This window comes from Apium graveolens, chromosome 3 (genome assembly GCF_009905375.1).
Source record: "Apium graveolens cultivar Ventura chromosome 3, ASM990537v1, whole genome shotgun sequence".
NCBI lineage: Eukaryota > Viridiplantae > Streptophyta > Magnoliopsida > Apiales > Apiaceae > Apium > Apium graveolens.
Window position 1 is genome coordinate 110,808,625 of NC_133649.1, and position 20,164 is coordinate 110,828,788.

Here is a 20,164-nt window from a genome sequence, read left to right on the forward strand (position 1 = left end):
ACAAGAGCCTTGCCTTTGTCACCCTTTACCTTCTTGCATTTAGGAGATATGTGGCCTTTCTCACCACAGTTATAGCATTTAACATTGGTGTAATCTCCTCTGTCAGATTTTCCTCCTCTGCCTTCAGATCTTCTGAAATTCTTCTTATCAGAACTTATGCCTTTCCTGGAAAACTTCTTTCCCTTCCTGAACTTTCTGTATGCAATTTTTGTGATTCCTTTCACCATAAGAGCACACAGCTTCATCATCTCCTCATCAGCATCAGTCTCAGGCAAGCTTTCAGAATCTGAGTCATCATTACTCTTAGAACTTGATGACTCAGTATCAGACTTTATGAAAAGAGCTTTACCCTTGTCTTTCTTTGAGGAAGCTGCTTTGGGGAATTCTTCTTCAGCCTTAAGAGCAACTGTCCTTGACTTTCCTCCTTTCCTCTTGCTTCTTTGTTCCATCTCCAGCTCATGAGTCTTGAGCATTCCATAGATTTCGTCAAGAGTTGTTTCATCAAAATTGTAGTTGTCTCTTATTGTCGTTGCCTTCAAATCCCAGCATTCAGGAAGAGCTAACAGGAACTTAAGGTTTGAATCTTCAAGATCATACTCTTTATCAACCAATGACAAATCATTCAAAAGTTTGACAAATCTATCATATAAATCATTCAATGACTCATTAGCCTTTGAGTCAAAGTGTTCATACTCTTGAGTGAGTATTGTCTTCCTGTTCTTCTTAATTGTGTCAGTTCCCTGACACCTTGTTTCCAGAGCATCCCATAACTCCTTAGCAGTCTTGCAGTTGATTACCCTGTTTGACATTACATTATCAATGGCACTATACAGTAAGTGTCGTACCTTAGCATCCTTAGCAATTGATGCTATGTCTTCAGCAGTATAATCACTCTTCTCCTTTGGTACGGTCTTTGCTGCTTCACCTGCAACTGCAATAGCGAGCTTGGTTGGTTTGTTAGGGCCTTCCTTGATTCTATCAAGGTATTCTGGATCTGTTGCTTCCAGGAACATGGTCATCCTTACCTTCCATATGGGATATTCAGATGGTCTCAGTATGGGGACTCTGATGGTCTCATACTGACTCTGAATTTGTGTCTTTGGTGGTTCCTCAGTTGTGGTAGGCTTAGTTGGAGTTTCTGTGTCTGACATGATTGTGTTTGGATCTTTAACTGTATGTGTGTTAACAGAGTAGCTCTGATACCAATTGTTAGGTCACACACACACTGTAGAGGGGGTGAATACAGTGTATAGTACACTCAAATCGAACTTTAAGAACTTAAGTAACAGAAAACAAACTTTATTGAAGCAATAAACTCTGTTACAGTATGGAACTCTTACCTCTCAGTGATAAACAAATATCACGAGAGCTTCTAGGGTTACAATGAATAATCTTCTCTAATAATGATAACACTTATAGTGTAAACCCTATGTCTGTGTTTATATACTACACAGTTACAAGATAATCGCTAATTGATATGGAATATAATTCTGCTTCCTAAAATATATCAATCAGATATCTTTTCTTCCAAGTATTCCATTCTTCACGGAATTCCTTCTTCATGCATATCTCTTCTTATGTTTATCTCAATCTTCTTTCCTTTAATCAGCTACTGTCCTTATCTGATTATCCTTCAGCACTTAAGTTGTGATATCTATCTTCTGATGATTATCTCCTGATAACATACGTACTGATATCCTTAAGTCCTGACTTCCAGTATAAGTACTGATCAACAGTTAAGTACTGATTTATCCTGTTCAGTAAGATCTGAAAGCTAAACATAAAACATATTAGCCATGACATTATCAAATATATCTAACACTTCGAGATAAACTTTAGCCGACGGTACTAAGGAGTTGATAGCAAGGTTCCGAGGCTCAATATTCACACTAAAAGAATGAATATTAGCGATGGAAACTATGCATTCTAACTTGAAAGCTCACATGTGGTACAAAGGAGTATAAATATAATTGGGAAAAAACCTTCACTGTGTAATGATTCTAACATAAATCTCTCTTTTAATAGGGCATACAAATTATCTGTTGTGTTAATTATATTTTTATTTTTGCGTGTATCCAGAAATTCTTGAAAAATTCTAGATTTAGGTTAGAGAAAAGGTGATACAAAAAAATATTAGTAGAAGTTACATAAATATTTTTTTTATTGAATTTGTAGTAAATAATGGATATAGTTAAACCTATTTCAAGTTATAACCTTGAAATTAAGAAAAATATATTTTATTAATTTATTATTTTAGGGAAGTAAAAATATATTGTATTTATTATGTTAGAATGTCTTTATTATATTAGAGTTGGAAAAAAAATATTATTTTATTAATATTAATATTTTATCGATTATTAATATAGAGGTTCAATCAATACTAGAAAGGGATATACGATGACGAAAACTTTTAAACAGGACATTGTATCAAGTTTTAATCAAATATTTATTTTTATTTTATAAGAAGGAGTTATAAATTTTAGCTTTGCACCAACATTGTATCAAGTTAATTCAAGTTTTTTATATTTTGTTGGTAATTTAAAGTATTCTTAAATATTATATATTTACAAGAATGTATATTGAATAACTTTGATGAGTTTAATTAGTAAAAGAAAAATAATATATAAACTCTTTTTTTTGTTCAGAAGTATATAAATTTTTCAACATGCATATGAGTAATGTTCTTTAATTTATTTATTTCAATAACCTTACTACAAGTCAATTGAGAAGAAGTTAAAATTTTCTGATTCAAATTGAATTTACAAGAAAATTAAAATGATAACGTGAAAAATTTTCCAACACCTAATTTGCAATTGAATTCACATTCATACTGGAAAATCGATCTATACAAAAGTTAATCTTTTACAATCCAAAATTATAACTATTTAATATTCAGTAAATATCTTGAAAATTGAAATTTTCTTATTGAAATTCGAAATTGTAAAAGAATAATGTGATAATAACAAGAATAAACCAATCAAATCACGTAAAAGTTGTTTTGGGACATTTGCTCTAGAGTGTATTTAAAGATATCCAATGTAATATTTTTTATTTGTAGAGATTTGCATCTGTTTATTTTTTAATATTTAAATATTTTCAATTTAATTATAATAATTTTTTTAGTATTATATTTGACGGGTGGACGGCTCAAACTAAATTTTATCTAAATTATAATATTTTGTATTAGTATTTTGTTTGACGGGAGGGCGGATCAGACTAAATCTTATCTAAATTTAAATAATTTTTTCATTAGTATTATGTTTGACGGGAATGCGCCACAAACTTAATTTTATCTAAATTTTAATGATTTATTTCATTGGAATTGTATTTAACGGGAGGGCGGCTCAAACTAATTTTTATCTAAATCATAATAAATTTTATTTAAATTATAATATTAGTTTATATTAGAATTTATCTAATTAATCTTTTTTATTACAATAGGAGTCGGCCTAACAAAATCTCATAATTAGTACGATTATTATCGACTTATAAAGACGTGATATAAACTGGTATCATGAAAAAAAATGTATCCACTTTGTTATGTTATGAATATTATAATATGTGTCGGTCTTGAAAGAGATGTGTCCTAAGTCCAATCATGTATGATGATTTAGGAATAACTTTTATTTAATCTATTTTGTTTCATTGATATTAATAAAAGACTTATTTTGGTTTTATTGCGGGCTTTATCTATTTAAGTGTTTAAATAAGATATACCATAATTTATAGTAAAGCTTTTTATGGATTATAATGAGATCATAATAATGAGACCTAAAAGATGATAACTCTAAACTTAAATATTTCCTGGTCGTAGGATTACTAACTGGTAATTAGTAATCAGCAAAGATCGGTACATATTATGCTTGCTTCATTATGAAGGATGTCTGTTCTCATAGACATTTGTGTGGTGACACTATAGCTAGTATGTAGGTGCTTATTATAGAATAAGTTCACTGAACATGACTCACACAGCTGAACAACTGATGGAGTTCACTCACGTGTCAGCAGCTGTTCACATAGTGATAGTTGTACAAGTATCCTTAGACTTGAGGTCATCATAGTCATCTTGTGTACACTGAACTATGCTTTGGTTTAGTTCTTAGTCTCCAGGGACAATTATAAGGGCTCTACTGGGTATAGGAATTTGTACACGAAGATAGTGTATGATCAATAAAGGATCTACCCCTTCCAGTGAAGGAAGAGAATGTTCAATGCTGATCCACTTATGCTAGTTCAGGAATCTCTGGCCAGAGTGAATGAAATTAGAAAGGAGTTTCTAATTTACATTAAATAGAACTAAGCATAGTGAATGTGAAAGCAAATGATTAAATAAGATAGGCTTGACACAAGTTCCATGCCTTGTATTTAATCGTGACATTGCAGGGTAGAAGGAATTGATTGTACGGTAACTACTCACTGAATAGGTTCTTGGTATTCTAAGCAGTGAATTCGTATTATCCGGATAGTCGCGATATGCTGAGAAGTATCCCTCACGATGTAGAATAAATATGATTAATTTATTATTTAATCATATTTAATGAATTAGAGAATTTATATAAATAATGATAAAATAGTTTTATTATTATTTATTTCTACTATCGGCTTAATATTGAACCTACAGGGTCACACCATAAAAGAGAATGATTTAATGGTGGAGGAATTAATTAATAATGGCTGGTAATTATTTATTTGTGAAATAAATAATTAATTAGCAGATTTAATAATTGATTAAATGAGATTTAATTAATTCTTAATATTATTAATTAAGAATTTAATTTTGGAAATTAAATCAAGTGAAAGAATTATTTTTCTAAAGTGTTTAGAAAAGGGATTAATGATTAAAAGGTGTTTTAATTATTAGTTGATTGGTTAATAAGAATAATCAATTAAAGGGTTAATAATAATAATATTTTATGGAAAATTTTCAGCTGCAAAATTTTGCCTATAAATATACTATTATAAACCCTATTTGCCTCAACCCAAATAATTAACCCTAATTTTAAAGTAGAACAAGAGGGAGGCAACTAATTCTCTCAACCTCTTCCTCCTTCATCACATTGTACTCTTGGTGGATACTGGTGGAGTGCTTCACACTTGAGGAGCAGCTGTTAGGGATTTCCGTTCATCGTTCTTGGATCGCTATTAAAGACCTCCATCTTTCTATTAACGTAAAGCTTCTTAAGGTAAACATACTGAACTACGAATTAAATATTATTTTTCGCATGGATCCTGCTTAGGGTTTCGGTTTTTTTTTAAGATTTAAATTTATGTTTTCGTTGCGTTTATGTGTTAAATACCCTTCAATGGCATCAGAGCTACTTGCGAAAATTTTTTAATTCATTTATGTGTTTAACTGTTTTCGATATATAAGCACGTACGTGATTCGCCATGATTTGATGTTGATATAATATGCTTATATGCGTATGGTTTTGAATATATGATATTCATGTGAGTTGTATAATCATAAGATGATTATGTAATCTGTATATATACTGATATATACATGATTTATGTTTGTTCTAATTATGAAAATTATATTAGATACGGATTCTGAATTGGCTGCTGCAGATTTGCTGAAATCTGGGTCTGGTATCCGATTTATGCAAACGAATACCCTATTCCATAGGTAAACGAGCGTCTGAACCAAACTGATAGCTTAAGCTATCAACGACTCGTCTGTAAGGCGTTTGACGTCGTTTACTTCCCGTAAACAGTGATTCTTATTTTTCTGATTTGATTCTGATTTTTCTGATTTTTGTCATATTTTTTTTTATGATTAGATCATGGATAATATGATATGTTAATATCAGAGTATGTGTTTTAACATGCTTTTATGTGTTGTATGAGCATGGTGGATGGTTATGGCCTTTCGACCTTAGTGTAATGGTTTTGGTTTTGGTTTTAAATACGACTTGCATGTCGTCAATCTTTGTAATCATAAATCTCAAATGTAACTCGAGTTATTCTTGTAAGTTCATGAGATTAGTTTTACTTTCAATCTATGTAATGTAATTGAAGACTTAAGAAGGCTATCCAATGGAGGTGATACAAAGAAGAAGACGAGGCATACAAGAAGTCTAAACAAAGAAGAAGACTTATGTAATAAGTAGTTGTATTTATTTCCATCACCATATTAGATTGACCTTGATCTTTATCATGAGCTTGATAAAGATCACATAGGATGGGTCCATAACCAAACACATTTACTTTATTGCACTTTACATTTACTTGTTTATTTAATTTTATATATGAGATATATGCCTATGTTTACCATGCGATGATAGATTTAGGTGAACTTAAATCAATATAAGGCGTGCTCTAGAAAATCTAGAATAGGAATCGTTTCTTGCCTTAACAATAATATTATGAATACAATCATGAGATTCTTGTGTTTATGAAACACGTAACTAAATATGAATTTTCAATATTGAGAGAAAGGATGATTCTGTCAAAAGCATATTTCTATCGGTAAGAAAGGGGTATTAAGTGACGCCTCTTGACAATGCTCCCCCCGATATGGGAATCATCTGATTATCGATTATTGATTTAAAATATTTCATTTAAAAGGAAGAATCTCTTTATAATATGATTATGATTGTAACATAATATATTCCCTCTAAAATTAGATAATATCAAGTAGTAATTGGCCAATGACACAATGGGCTTGTGTCGGTCATAGCCTTCCAACATGGTAGAAAGTGGTTCTTATTTTTAAATCATTGTCGTTTCGTGCTACAGCCGAGGGCTTTGATTTCGAAATAAGAAATACTTGTCTATTACATAGAGATATGTACATTGAATTAGAATCTAAAGGTCGTTACGTGCTATAGCCGTGGGTCGTTGGAGACTGATTCAATTGTACGAAATGTTGGGTTAGACTTGACTTAGAATATTGAGTTTGTCGTGCTACAGCCGTGACTCAATTATTCAAGAGGCTAAAGTTTTATTAGGGAATAACATAAGATGTAATTGACAAGAGTTGTCTGCCTATTGAACATCACATGACATTTCGTGCTACAGCCGAGGTTGTGTGATGGAATGTAGGATCCCTATTCCCACTAGCATTATGAATGCTTAATTTTCACTTAGGGGTTGTATAAATTAGATAAACTAGTGGGAGCCACTTATGAATAAAGACCCGATTCATATAGTGTCTTGAAATGAAATTGATTATTTGCTAAGTGTTGTTATGTGTTCATCATTTACAGATTTACTATATTCGTTATGTCTTCTGCACTATCACTCCGGAGTATACTAGATGCTCACAAGTTGACTGGTCCTAATTTTGCTGACTGGCTTTGAAACTTGAGAATTGTTCTCAGGGTTGAGAAGCTGGAATATGTGCTTGACTCACCTAAGCCTACTGAACCTGCTAGCGATGCACATAATAATGAACATGTTGTGTATCGTAAGTGGATAGATGATGCAAATGTTGCTCAATGCATCATGCTAGCTTCCATAAACATTGAGCTGTAGAAGCAACATGAGCATATGGATGCTCACACTATCCTTATGCATCTACAAGAGTTGTATGATGTGGCAGGGAGGACAGCTCGATATGACATATCGAAGGAATTGTTCGGTTGTAGGATGTCTGAGGGATCATCTATGAATGACCATGTACTTAAGATGATCAATTTGATTGAACGTCTTGGACAACTTGGTTTTGCCATGGATGGGGAGCTGAGCCAAGATTTGGTCTTGCAATCACTTCCGAGTTCGTTCTCGCAGTTTGTTGTGAACTTTCACATGAATAAGCTGGATGTCAGCCTGCCTGAACTCCACAACATGTTGAAGACTGCGGAATCGAATTTTCCCCCTAAGAAGAGTTATGTTCTTCTAATTGGTGAAGGTTCCAATCCTAAGAAAAGGAAGAAGAACCCTTCCAAGATGAACAAAGTATGTGAGAAAAAGCCGGTTCCACCAAAAGCTGAAGACCCCAAGAGCAAAGCTGTTTGCATTCACTGTAACAAGGTGGGGCACTGGAAGAGGAACTGCAAGGTTTACCTTGCAGAATTGAAGAAGAAGAAGGGTAGTGAGACTACCGCTTCTGATTCAGGTATGTTCATGATCGAAGTTAATATGTCACTAAGTCAAATTTCTACTTGGGTATTAGATACCGCATGTGGTTCTCATATTTGCAATTCGTTGCAGGGACTAAGGAGAAGTAGGACTCTTGAAGAAGAGGAGGTGATTCTACGGATGGGAAATGGAGCAAGAGTTGCTGCTGAAGCTGTAGGATCATTTCATTTACATATGCCTACGGGCAAGACTATTGTTCTAAATAATTGGTATTTTGTTCCCTCGATTGTGAGGAATATTATTTCTATTCCATGTTAGACTTGGCTGGATTTTCGTTTGTTATTCAGAATAATAAATGTTCAATTCTTAGAGATAACGTTCTTTATGGAAGTGGTATTTTAAATAATGGTCTGTATGTATATGACGTAGAGCATAATTTACTACAAATTGAACATACTAATAAAAGAAAAAGGGATGATGAAAATCTCACTTTCTTGTGGCACTACGGACTTGGTCATATTAGTGAAAATAGACTGCGGACATTGCATAAGGAAGGGTTACTTGACCCCTTTGATTTTGAATCATATCCTACATGCGAGTCTTGTCTATTGGGTAAAATGACCAAATCTCCATTTAGTGGACATGGAGAGAGGGCTGCAGATTTGCTAGGATTGGTACACACAGATGTATGTGGACCAATGTCTACACAAGCCATGGGTGGATTTCCATACTTCATTGCTTTCATAGATGATCGATCGAGATTCAGATATGTGTATTTGATGAAACACAAGTCTGAAGCCTTTGAAAAGTTCAAAGAATATAAGTATGAAGTGGAGAAATAAACCAAACATAGTATTATAACTCTTTGATCAGATCGAGGTGGTGAATACTTGAATGGAGAGTTTCTAGCTTATCTCAAAGAAAATGGTATAGTCTCCCAGTGGACTCCTCCATATACTCCACAGTTGAATGGGGTATCTGAAAGGAGAAATCGAACTTTGTTAGACATGGTTCGGTCCATGATGAGCTATGCGAATCTTCCAGTATTCATGTGGGGTTATGCATTGGAAACCTCAGCATATTTACTGAATAAGGTACCTTCCAAATCTGTTCCTCAAACTCCATATGAGATATGGAAAGAAAGGAAACCGAGTCTTAAACACATTAAGATTTGGGGATGTCCAGCTTATGTCAAGAAAGTTGACCCAGATAAGCTGGAATCTCGATCTGTAAAATGTAATTTTGTGGGATATCCTAAAGAGACTTTAGGGTATTACTTTTACACCGATCATCGGGTGTTTGTCTCCAAACATGCTACCTTCTTGGAAAAGCAGTTTATCCTTGAAGGAAACAGTGGGAGCAAAATTGAACTTGATGAAGTTCAAGAAGCACAAACTATTATGGATCAAGTGGAAACACCTGTTCAGACTGAACAACCTTCTGTGGAACAGCCCATTCGTAGGTCAGGGAGAGTGTCTCGCCAACCTGAGAGGTATTATGGCCTTGTCATTGAGAATGACAATGAGTTGTCAATCATTGATGATGACGACCCTGTTACCTATAATGAGGCTATTAGTAGTGTTGACTCAGAGAAATGGCATAGTGCCATGAAATCCGAAATGGAATCTATGTATACCAACCAAGTATGGACTCTGGTTGAGGCGCCTGAAGCTGTTAAGCCTATTGGGTGCAAGTGGGTATACAAAAGAAAGATTGGAGCAGATGGGCAGGTGGAGACCTATAAGGCCAGGCTTGTGGCAAAAGGATTCAGACAAAGGCAAGGGATTGACTTTGATGAAACTTTTTTGCATGTAGCCCTATTAAAATCAATTCGGATTTTGCTTGCGATTGCTGCTTACTACGACTATGAGATCTGGCAAATGGACGTGAAAACGGCCTTCCTCAATGGGAAACTTGAAGAGGAAGTGTATATGACACAACCAGAGGGTTTTCTTTCCAAGGGAAATGAACACCTAATTTGTAAGCTGCTGCGAACCATATATGGTTTAAAGTAAGCTTCTCGTAGATGGAACATCCGTTTTGATGAGACAATCAAAGAGTTTGGTTTTATCAAAAACATAGATGAACCATGTGTCTACAAAAAGGTTAGTGGGAGCGCGGTAACATTTCTTGTATTGTATTGAAAAAGGAGACGTCAAGAGAGTTGACACACATAACAACATAGCAGACCCACTCACAAAGCCACTTCTCAAAGTCACTTTGATCGTCATAAAAATAAGATGGGTATTAGATACCAGAGTGATTGGCTTTGGTACAATTGGGAGATTGAAAGAGATGTGTCCTAAGTCCAATCATGTATGATGATTTAGGAATAACTTTTATGTAATATGTTTTGATTTCATTGATATTAATAAAAGACTTGTTTTGGTTTTATTGTGGGCTTTATCTATTTAAGTGTTTAAATAAGATATACCATAGTTTAGAGTAAAACTTTTTATGGATTATGATGAGATCATAATAATGAGACCTAAAAGATGATAACTCTAAACTTAAATATTTCCTGGTCGTAGGATTACTAACTGGTGATTAGTAATCCGAAAAGATCGGTACATACTATACTTGCTTCATTATGAAGGATGTCTGTTCTCATAGACATTTGTGTTGTGACACTATAGCTAGTATGTAGGTGCTTATTATAGAATAAGTTCACTGAACATGACTCACACAGCTGAACAACTGATGGAGTTCAGTCACGTGTCAGCAGTTGTTCACATAGTGATAGTTGTACAAGTATCCTTAGACTTGAGGTCATCATAGTCATCTTGTGTACACTGAACTATGCTTTGGTTTAGTTCTTAGTCTCCAGGGACAATTATAAGGGCTCTACTGGGTATAGGAATTTGTACACGAAGATAGTGTATGATCAATAAAGGATCTACCCCTTCCAGTGAAGGAAGAGAATGTTCAATGCTGATCCACTAATGCTAGTTCAGGAGTCTCTGGCCAGAGTGAATGAAATTAGAAAGGAGTTTCTAATTTACATTAAATAGAACTAAGCATAGTGAATGTGAAAGCAAATGATTAAATAAGATAGGCTTGATACAAGTTCCATGCCTTGTATTTAATCGTGACATTGCAGGGTAGAAGGAATTGATTGTACGGTAACTACTCACTGAATAGGTTCTTGGTATTCTAAGCAGTGAATTCGTATTATCCGGATTGTCGCGATATGCTGAGAAGTATCCCTCACGATGTAGAATAAATATGATTAATTTATTATTTAATCATATTTAATGAATTAGAGAATTTATATAAATAATGATAAAATAGTTTTATAATTATTTATTTCTACTATCGGCTTAATATTGAACCTACAGGGTCACACCATAAAAGAGAATGATTTAATGGTGGAGAAATTAATTAATAATGGCTGGTAATTATTTATTTGTGAAATAAATAATTAATTAGCAGATTTAATAATTGATTAAATGAGATTTAATTAATTCTTAATATTATTAATTAAGAATTTAATTTTGAAAATTAAATCAAGTGAGAGAATTATTTTTCTAAAGTGTTTAGAAAAGGGATTAATGATTAAAAGGTATTTTAATTATTAGTTGATTGGTTAATAAGAATAATCAATTAAAGGGTTAATAATAATAATATTTTATGGAAAATTTTCAGCTGAAAATTTTGCCTATAAATATACTATTATAAACCCTATTTACCTCAACCCAAATAATTAACCCTAATTCTAAAGTAGAACAAGATGGAGGCAACTAATTCTCTCAACCTCTTCCTCTTCCATCACATTGTACTCTTGGTGGATACCGGTGGAGTGCTTCACACTTGAGGAGCAGCTGTTAGGGATTTTCGTTCATCGTTCTTGGATCGCTATTAAAGACCTCCATCTTTCCATTAACGTAAAACTTCTTAAGATAAACATACTGAACTACGTATTAAATATTATTTTTCGCATGGATCATGCAGAGGGTTTCGGTTTTTTTTTTAAGATTTAAATTTACGTTTTTGTTGCGTTTATGTGTTAAAAATCCTTCAGTTCTAACAAAGCGTGACTCAAAATTGACAATACTTACGAAATTTTTTTAAAATTATTTTTCATGTTTTTCTTAAATAATCTTCCTATTAAATGTTTTAAAAAAAAAGGGCTGCAGCGTAGCGCGGTTTTGTCGACTAGTTATACTATATAAAGGAGAAGAGGATTTTAAAGTAAATGTATCATTATTCATAAACAAAAGGGTTCAGATTATTTTTTTAACAAATTATAAGTCTAAAAATACCAGTATAATTAGAGGAGATTAGTTTGGGTTTATAAAGCAAAAATGTATTATTATTTAATAAGAATGAGATGCGGGATTATAGGTGGCATCCTATTAAAAATAGAAAACACATTCATATTTATATAGAATTTGGTTTTTGATTTTACACTAAACAAGGATATTCGAATAAGAGAAGGTTATATATTCGACGCAAACAATTTCTGATCATTATTGTTTTTGATGGGAGGGCGGCATAAATTAATTCTTATCTAAATCGTAATTTTAATTCATATCTGAATTTATAAAAAAATATCGAATAGAGAAGATCTTGATGTGTGAAAAGTTGTAGGTAGGTGAATATATTAGAGTTAGTGGCTTACAAATACCATGTACAAGCTGAAATTCATGTACAAGTCTTGAATCGCTCTTTTCATTTTATGTATTCAAGTAAAATTAACATGTATCGTAATTTATAAAAGAGAATAGTTCATATTTTAAAGAAAATGTAACATTATTTATAAACAAGAGAGGTTCAGATCATTTTTTAACAAATTGTAGTTTAAAAATATCGTATAACCAAAGGATAATAGTTTGGATCTTAAAAAATATATTATTATTTAATAAGGAAGAGATGCAAGAGTTTAGCTGTCATCATGTTCGAACTAGAAACACATTTATATTTATATAAAATTGGATTTTCGATTTTATGTTAGACAAGAATAATCGAAGTAGCTAGACAATGTTATATATTTGTAGCAAATAGTTTTTTATCAATATTATATTTGACGGGGCGGCTCAAATTTATTTTATTTAAATTATAATATTAAATCATATCAAAATTTATAAAAAAAAATAAAAGCCGCCAAGCGCGGCTTTATTTACTAGTTTAGTTATAAATTGAAAAGGATGAAAATACTTAATTGTGCAAGTATATAAATTAGAAAACTGATCATCGCAGCATCTCCAACAGTGATCCAAAAATCCAAATTTGGAGAGATTATCTTAAATTCTCCTCCATCAGTAATCTAAAGGGAGGAGATTATCTAAATTCTCCTTCAGGGTGATCCAAATTTGGATCAGTACTGTTTGGATCACCCATATTCACCGATCCAAATTTGGTTTAATATAAAATAATGGTTTTATTATTTATAATTTATGAGATTTTAAATTAATTTTTGATTTTTTTTAATTATATAATTAATAACATAATATAATTTAAAGTTAACAAAATTAATTTTAATATAAAACTTAAAATAACGAGAAAATATAATTTCATTAAAATTTAAATAGAAGTACATTGCATAAAATAAAAAGTAAATAAAATGCATAAAAGAAATTACAACACACAAAATGACTCGAAAACGATACTAGAAAACATAAAATTTTGATTTAGTCAGACAAATTATTTATGTTTCCTTTTGAGATAATCAAAATATTATTATTTTGAGATCCTTGACCTTCATCTTCATTTTCTCGAACGATAAATTTATGAAATGTTATATAAATTGTTAATATTATTTTGAGCAGCGATTAATTTATGAAATATTATATAAATTGTTAATAATGATTAAACGATAAATTTAAGATAAAATTGCTTAATATAATATATATATATATATATATATTATTATATGTAGAAGTAATTTGTCAAAAATTTGGATAAATTTGGATGAAAACGTTGAAAATGCCCGTATTACAATAACACGGAGTGCATGCATATGCTGACCTTGACTTTTTTCAACCAGTCAAATCGAAAAAATGAACTTTGCCGGACTGATTTCATCATGAAATTTTGAAATCTTCTGTAGTCAATATTCAAATATATGTATCCCTTTCCCTCCCTTTGGTTTTTGAATATTTCCTTTTCTTCTCTTTTCTCCCTTTGTTGCACGCGTACTAGAATTAGACGAGCACTACGACGAGTACATATAATCAAATTTTTTCTACATTCCACAATATAATAACATATATACATTCCTCTTAATACCAAGCTAACTAAACTTCAGCTTTCTGTTCTACCACACATACGCGCAAACTCTAAGAATGACCTTTTCATTTAGAAGAAGGAAGGCCAGCAGTGCCAGAAAAATTGGTCTACCGGAGTCGAGTTCCGTCGTGGAACTCACAATTCCTTCACATTTCAGGTGCCCTGTGTCTCTTGACTTGATGAAAGATCCTGTTACACTGTCAACTGGAATTACCTACGACAGAGAAAGTATCGAAAAATGGATTGAATCAGGCAATGAAACCTGCCCTGTTACCAATCAAGTCTTGGAAACCTTTGAACTTATACCAAACCATTCCATCCGAAAGATGATCGAAGATTGGTCAGTGGACAAGAAATCTTATGGCATTCAAAGAATTCCAACCCCAAAAGTCGTTTTAACGTCGTATGATATTTCAGATGTTTCTTTGAAAATTAATGTTGCAGTCAATAACGGGGATGTAGACAAGTGCAAAGAATTGGTCAGAAAGATCAATGCATGGGCTAAAGAGAATGAAAGAAACAAAGTAATAATTATAGAAAATGGATTTGGCTTCGTGTTATCATCTTCATTCGATGCTCTTGCTAATGTTTCAATTGAGAAACACCAAGGTTTATTGGAAGAAATATTATCTACATTGATTTGGATGTTTCCGCTTGGCTTAGAGAGCCAATGTAAGCTTGTATCACCTTCATCTCTACGTTGCATGGCATGGTTTTTGAGAAGCAAAAATCTCTCCACCAAACAAAACGCAGTTTTAGCTATTAAAGATTTGCTTTCTTTGGATCAACAAAGGGCTATTTCATTGTTAGAGGTTGATCAAGATGTTCTTGAATCATTATTCTGTCTACTAAAAGAGCCCATTTGCCCTGCATCAGCAAAGGCGAATTCTCTAATGGTAATGTATCATATTATTACCCTCCCCAAAACAAGTGAAATTAGTACATCTAGATTTTTGAAAATGGGCCTAGTCTCTTTACTTCTAGAAATTCTTGTAGATTCTGAGAAAAGCCTGTGTCAGAAGGCTTTAGGAGTTCTGGATAGTATTTGTAGTACATATGAAGGGAGAGAAGAGGCTCGGAAAAATGCATTAACAGTGCCACTGATTGTTAAAAAGATTTTACGGGTGTCTGCAGCTGCAACAGAGTTTTCAGTGTCAATTTTGTGGAAATTGTGTGAAAATGGTTATGGAGATGCTTTGGTTGAAGCACTGGAAGTGGGAGGATTTCAAAAGGTATTGGTTGCTTTGCAAATGGGGTGTGGAGAGAAGACAAAGGTGATGGCTACTGAATTGTTAAAATGGATGAATCAAAATCGAAAGAAGCTGAATTGTTTTGAATCGTCGGCTGATTTGAGGTATCTCAAGAAGTCATATTGATTAATGTAATATGTAATAGGAGATCATAATATACATACAATAAAATCATAGTTACAGAGTTGCATCTTAGTGGAAAGGATACTTGCATCTTAATTCTTACCTATACTGGTACAGAGTTGCAATATTGTTCAAATTTGCAAGTATATACATATATTGACAGATCTTATTTTGCAGCAGTTTTATGTTCATCTTAGCGTATGGTGTAAGTCATCTTGCTCGAACCAACCACATAAATTTGCATCTCTTTTATAGTAGATATTTGGACAAGTTTTCTAGTTATTCATCAACGACTCTAGACGAATTCAGCAGAGTTTGCATAGATCTAAGATGTAGGATTTACAGAAAGAATCCAGTGACTACATCCATATTTTTAGAAAGTAAACACGAGTAAAAGAATATCGTGGTAATTCTGTGGGAAAGGAGAAAAACAGTTGGATACATCTAGTTGGTACTCAACACTTGCAGCCTCAGCAGTAGCAGCAATACACACATCCATTGCTTAGTTTCTTTTCAACGTCTCCAGATTACTTACTGAGAATCTATTGTCAGATTTTACAGATTGGGGGTATCTAGGAAGAACTGAATGGTTACAAGATCATATACAACACATAGTCAGAAGAATTCTATCTTATCTCTGATTCCTACCAGAGAACAAAAACAGCAGAATGTCATGTAATCTAAACAGTGAACATGTACAGTAACTGAGCAGAGAGCTGCAATTAATCTATTAGTTAGCACTCCCCAAACCACCTCTTCAGCAGTTATAACAAGCCTCAAGAGACTCAAAGTCATATTCAAAGCTCGGCTGGATGGTTCTTGGAGGAGCAAGGGAAGCACAACAGCTATCACACACAAACAAAGGCGGCATGGTATTGCAATCATCGATGCCAATGCAGCGAGTATGCTGCCAAACCTCACAAATATCACAAGCCACCATCCTCTCCCCATCATCATCCCTTGCTCCACATTTGCAATTAACAGTCCAATTATCTGCCCCGCCTTCATACTTCAATTCAGAATCAAAATCCATTTCAACAGCCCTAAAGCATAGTTCAGACCCCGATTCGACTGTGCCAAATAACACCTCTCCATCTTCCACGCCCTCCAGTCCACTAATTTCAGTTACCACGATCCTCTCCATGATATAATAAGTATCCCTCATTGCATGCTGTGCCACTTCTTTTAACTCACCCACTGTTAAATGCAAAGGCACTGCAATGTGCTCTCCCGGTGGATATCCCCTTGTAAATTCAGTTTCCATATCACTCAAACTAGGGATCACCCTACAAACAAACCTCAGTAGCTGATCAGGCTCATCTATAAAAAGCCACTCTTTGACAAACTGTTTACTATCAATGACTCTTTCAACGGCTAACTCAACCCATTCAGAGTTCTGATATTCCAAAAGCACGTTGTTGTACAAGTATGCGATATCAGAGTAAACATCAATCCCAGGAACCACAGTCTGTGGCTGATCCTGTGGAAGCACAACCAGATCCAATTCTTGATCAACCTGAACAGCAGCCACATTCTGACCAACCTCTTCAATAGTGTACTCCAACACACGAGTTTGTGGGTTCACATCTCGACAAACAATGTACCTACCAACAATGACATTGTTCATCGATTTTAACATGTAATCAATCAAACCGGTATCTCCAATTCGCATACGAGCAGCATCCCGAACTTCTTGCCTACTCATTCCACAATTATGTCCCCCATTTACTGCTTTCTTTTCCCTAAGTGCATTAACAACAACTTCAGCAACATACTGCATTCTTTTCATTGGCCACCTGCTGTCTAAATTGGAAGCCAGAGTGGTAAAGTTCTTGAACCTTCCACTTTTCCTTTTGCTGACATTCTTATTCTGCACACTCTTTCTTGCTGAGGATCTTGAACAAATTGATAGTACAGCATTAGTGGGTGATCTTCTTGCAGGCAAACCCCGGGACTTGAGAGAAAGCATGAAGTGAAACAGATCCCTGATTGTGATCAATTCAGACTCACTAGTGTCCCTGTAATAGGAAATGATCCGCTTGATATCACTATATAGTTCAGAAGAACAAAAGTCTTGTATGATCTGATCAAGTCCAAGAGAACTAAGAAGCTCGATAGCCCTTTCATACTTTTCACCAGTTACTCCAAAACTCCCTTGGCAAAATTTATATCCCCATCTGCCAAACCATGGCCTTCCGTACGCAATACCATGAAGCAACCGAAGATCCATCCCCCTTTTCACAGACACATCCTCCACAGTAATTTTACTGAAAAGGTAAAGAACAAAAGTATTCAGGCATATCAACAAACAGAGTTTATAATAAATTTGATAAATTCCAAGAACCGGAGTTACCGAGTGTGAAGATTGGTGCATATTCTGTCCCAAAGATCCATTATCTCTTTACCATACAAAAACTTAGATCCACCTTCCATCCCATTGATACAAAGAAGATGGCCGAAGCCGTTACAATGAATCAGCCCATGTAAAAGATGAGTGTGCACATCAAAAATCCCATCATTCAGTGGCTTCGTCCACTCATCGTCAACTGGGATAATCATGTGGTACTTTCTTTTTGTCACAAAATGGTGACTCCAACCTAAACAACATAAGAATTACCATTACACCGTCCATATCTCAAATTTAACCCAAAAACTAAAATCCCGATTCAATATCAAAATACCCAACTGAGAAATAATAGAAATAATGACTTTGAGAAGCAGAAAACCAGAGAAACAAAATGGTCATTGCAGCCAAAAATACAGCAGAACAAAGAAACACACACACACATTACAAGTGAAGGCTTAACTTCTCAACCTCAACCCAGAACTAACAACCCATATCCATTTCTCAACTCAACCCAAAACTAAGAACTCTAATCAAGAATCAGTATAACCAACTGAGAAAAATAATGTTGAGAACCTGAATTCCTGGAACATGAGAATTGAGATAAAATATAGTGATTCCTACCTAAAAAAAAGTAAAACACAAAATGTCGCGTGTGTTACAATTAATCTCTTAATTTCACATTTCGACCCCAAAACTAAGAACTCTAATCAAGAATCAGTATACCCAACTGAGAAAAATAATGTTGAGAATCAAAATTCCTGGAACATGAGAATTGAGATAAAATATGGCGATTCCTACCAAAAGAAAGTAAAACCCCAAATGGCGCGTATTACACTTAAACTCTTAATTTCACATTTCGACACCAAAACTAAAAACTCATATCAGAAATCAATATAACCAACTAAGAAATTAAAGAAATAAAACAACGGTGACTCCAACCTAGTAGCCATTAAAACACTAATACAAAGCACACACATTACAAGCAATACCTTAATTTCACTAATTTAACCCAAAAACTGAAAACCCATGTCAAGAATCAACATAATCAACTGAAATCTTCAAGAAATAATGAATATGAGAAGCATAATCTTGGGAATTTAAGCTACAAAATCATGAGTCCAACATCGAAAAAAATGTAAACATACAGAGAGGGGGAGGGAGAGAGAGAGGGAGGGAGGGGGAGGGAGGGAGGGGGAGAGAGAGAGAGAGAGAGAGAGAGAGAGAGAGAGAGAGAGAGAGAGCGTAGAATTACAGCCTTCATTTCACAAATTCACCCCAAAAACAGAAACCCTAGGTCAAGAACAAAAATACCCAACTGCGAAAATCAACAAAAAAATTGGGGGGGGGCAAGGATTACCTGTACATCGACATTGATCACAGTAGGGTTGGAAAGAGTTCTTGGCAGTTTCTTCAATGGTGTAAAGAGGAATTACAAGGCCTTTAGTTTCATGAACAAGAAAAGTACACCAAATTGGCATTCCATCAATGTTGTAGTCCTCAAGTTGAGCACATTGCTGAAGAAATTGTCGAATATCATCGCGAAAAGGACCCGTAAGAGTAATTGGGCAACCCGGGTCTGCAAATGTGTGGAAATTGTACAGCTTTGGCATTCTTTTTCTTTTCTTCAAGCTCTCCAGTATTTGCTTCGAATTTGACATTTTTTTTATGATTCTTGATTTTTCTGCCCTCAAGAATTGAAGCTCTTCAGCTATTTATATATGTGTTTGTGTGTGTGTAATTGTGTGCGTGTAAAGTGTAGAGAGAGGAGGGAAAGTTTGTTAAAAAGATTTCAAATATTTGTTAATTAGATTAATCACCCGCTTAATTTAGAGGGATTATGAGATTTGTGTTTACTTTAATGCCCTGGTGATCGAGTTATTTACAAAGGTGACCTAGTTTATGTACAGTATTTTATTTTAATTGTGGGGGTATTTTTGTCATATAGTATGAGATACTGATTAAGAGTATATATTTGCACCCAAACAGGTCCTTGGCCAAGACAGCAAACCCCACAAAATGGGCCACTTTATGTAACTAACTGGGGATACTCTAACAGGACTGAACATGAACAGAACATAATATCAATAGCAATAAGCCCTGTTTGAAGATGCTCGTATACAAAATGTCGAGAATTAATACTCTGGTAAATTCAGTTAACCGATATTCAGAAGCCGAAAAGTAACCCCTACCATCA

The 20,164-nt window shown here is 34.0% G+C and overlaps 2 protein-coding genes across 2 annotated transcripts; one reads left to right on the plus strand and one right to left on the minus strand.

Moving 5' to 3' along the window:
* Window positions 1-14,306: 14,306 nt before the first annotated feature.
* LOC141714527 (U-box domain-containing protein 21-like) lies at window positions 14,307-15,626 on the plus strand. The gene has a single exon (XM_074518042.1). It carries the CDS (start codon window positions 14,307-14,309, stop codon window positions 15,624-15,626), a length of 1,320 nt encoding a protein of 439 aa, XP_074374143.1.
* Window positions 15,627-15,937: 311 nt separating this feature from the next.
* On the minus strand, window positions 15,938-19,773 carry LOC141712690 (PHD finger protein MALE MEIOCYTE DEATH 1). The gene is made up of 3 exons (XM_074515720.1): window positions 19,328-19,773; window positions 17,977-18,220; window positions 15,938-17,890 (listed from the first exon to the last, which is right to left on the minus strand). The coding sequence occupies exons 1-3, from the start codon at window positions 19,626-19,628 to the stop codon at window positions 16,381-16,383; spliced, it is 2,055 nt and encodes a 684-aa protein (XP_074371821.1). The 5' UTR covers window positions 19,629-19,773; the 3' UTR covers window positions 15,938-16,380.
* Between the last annotated feature and the right edge of the window lie 391 nt (window positions 19,774-20,164).

Bases quoted from the DNA above. Each gene is read 5' to 3' on its own strand.
- LOC141714527 (XM_074518042.1), top strand. From the start codon at position 14,307: ATGACCTTTTCATTTAGAAGAAGGAAGGCCAGCAGTGCCAGAAAAATT.
- LOC141712690 (XM_074515720.1), bottom strand. From the start codon at position 19,628: ATGTCAAATTCGAAGCAAATACTGGAGAGCTTGAAGAAAAGAAAAAGA. The intron at 18,221-19,327 runs GTAATCCTTGCC...TATGTTGTTTAG, and splicing joins TGATCAATGTCGATGTACAG to GTTGGAGTCACCATTTTGTG. The intron at 17,891-17,976 runs GTAACTCCGGTT...TTACCTTTTCAG, and splicing joins TGCACCAATCTTCACACTCG to TAAAATTACTGTGGAGGATG.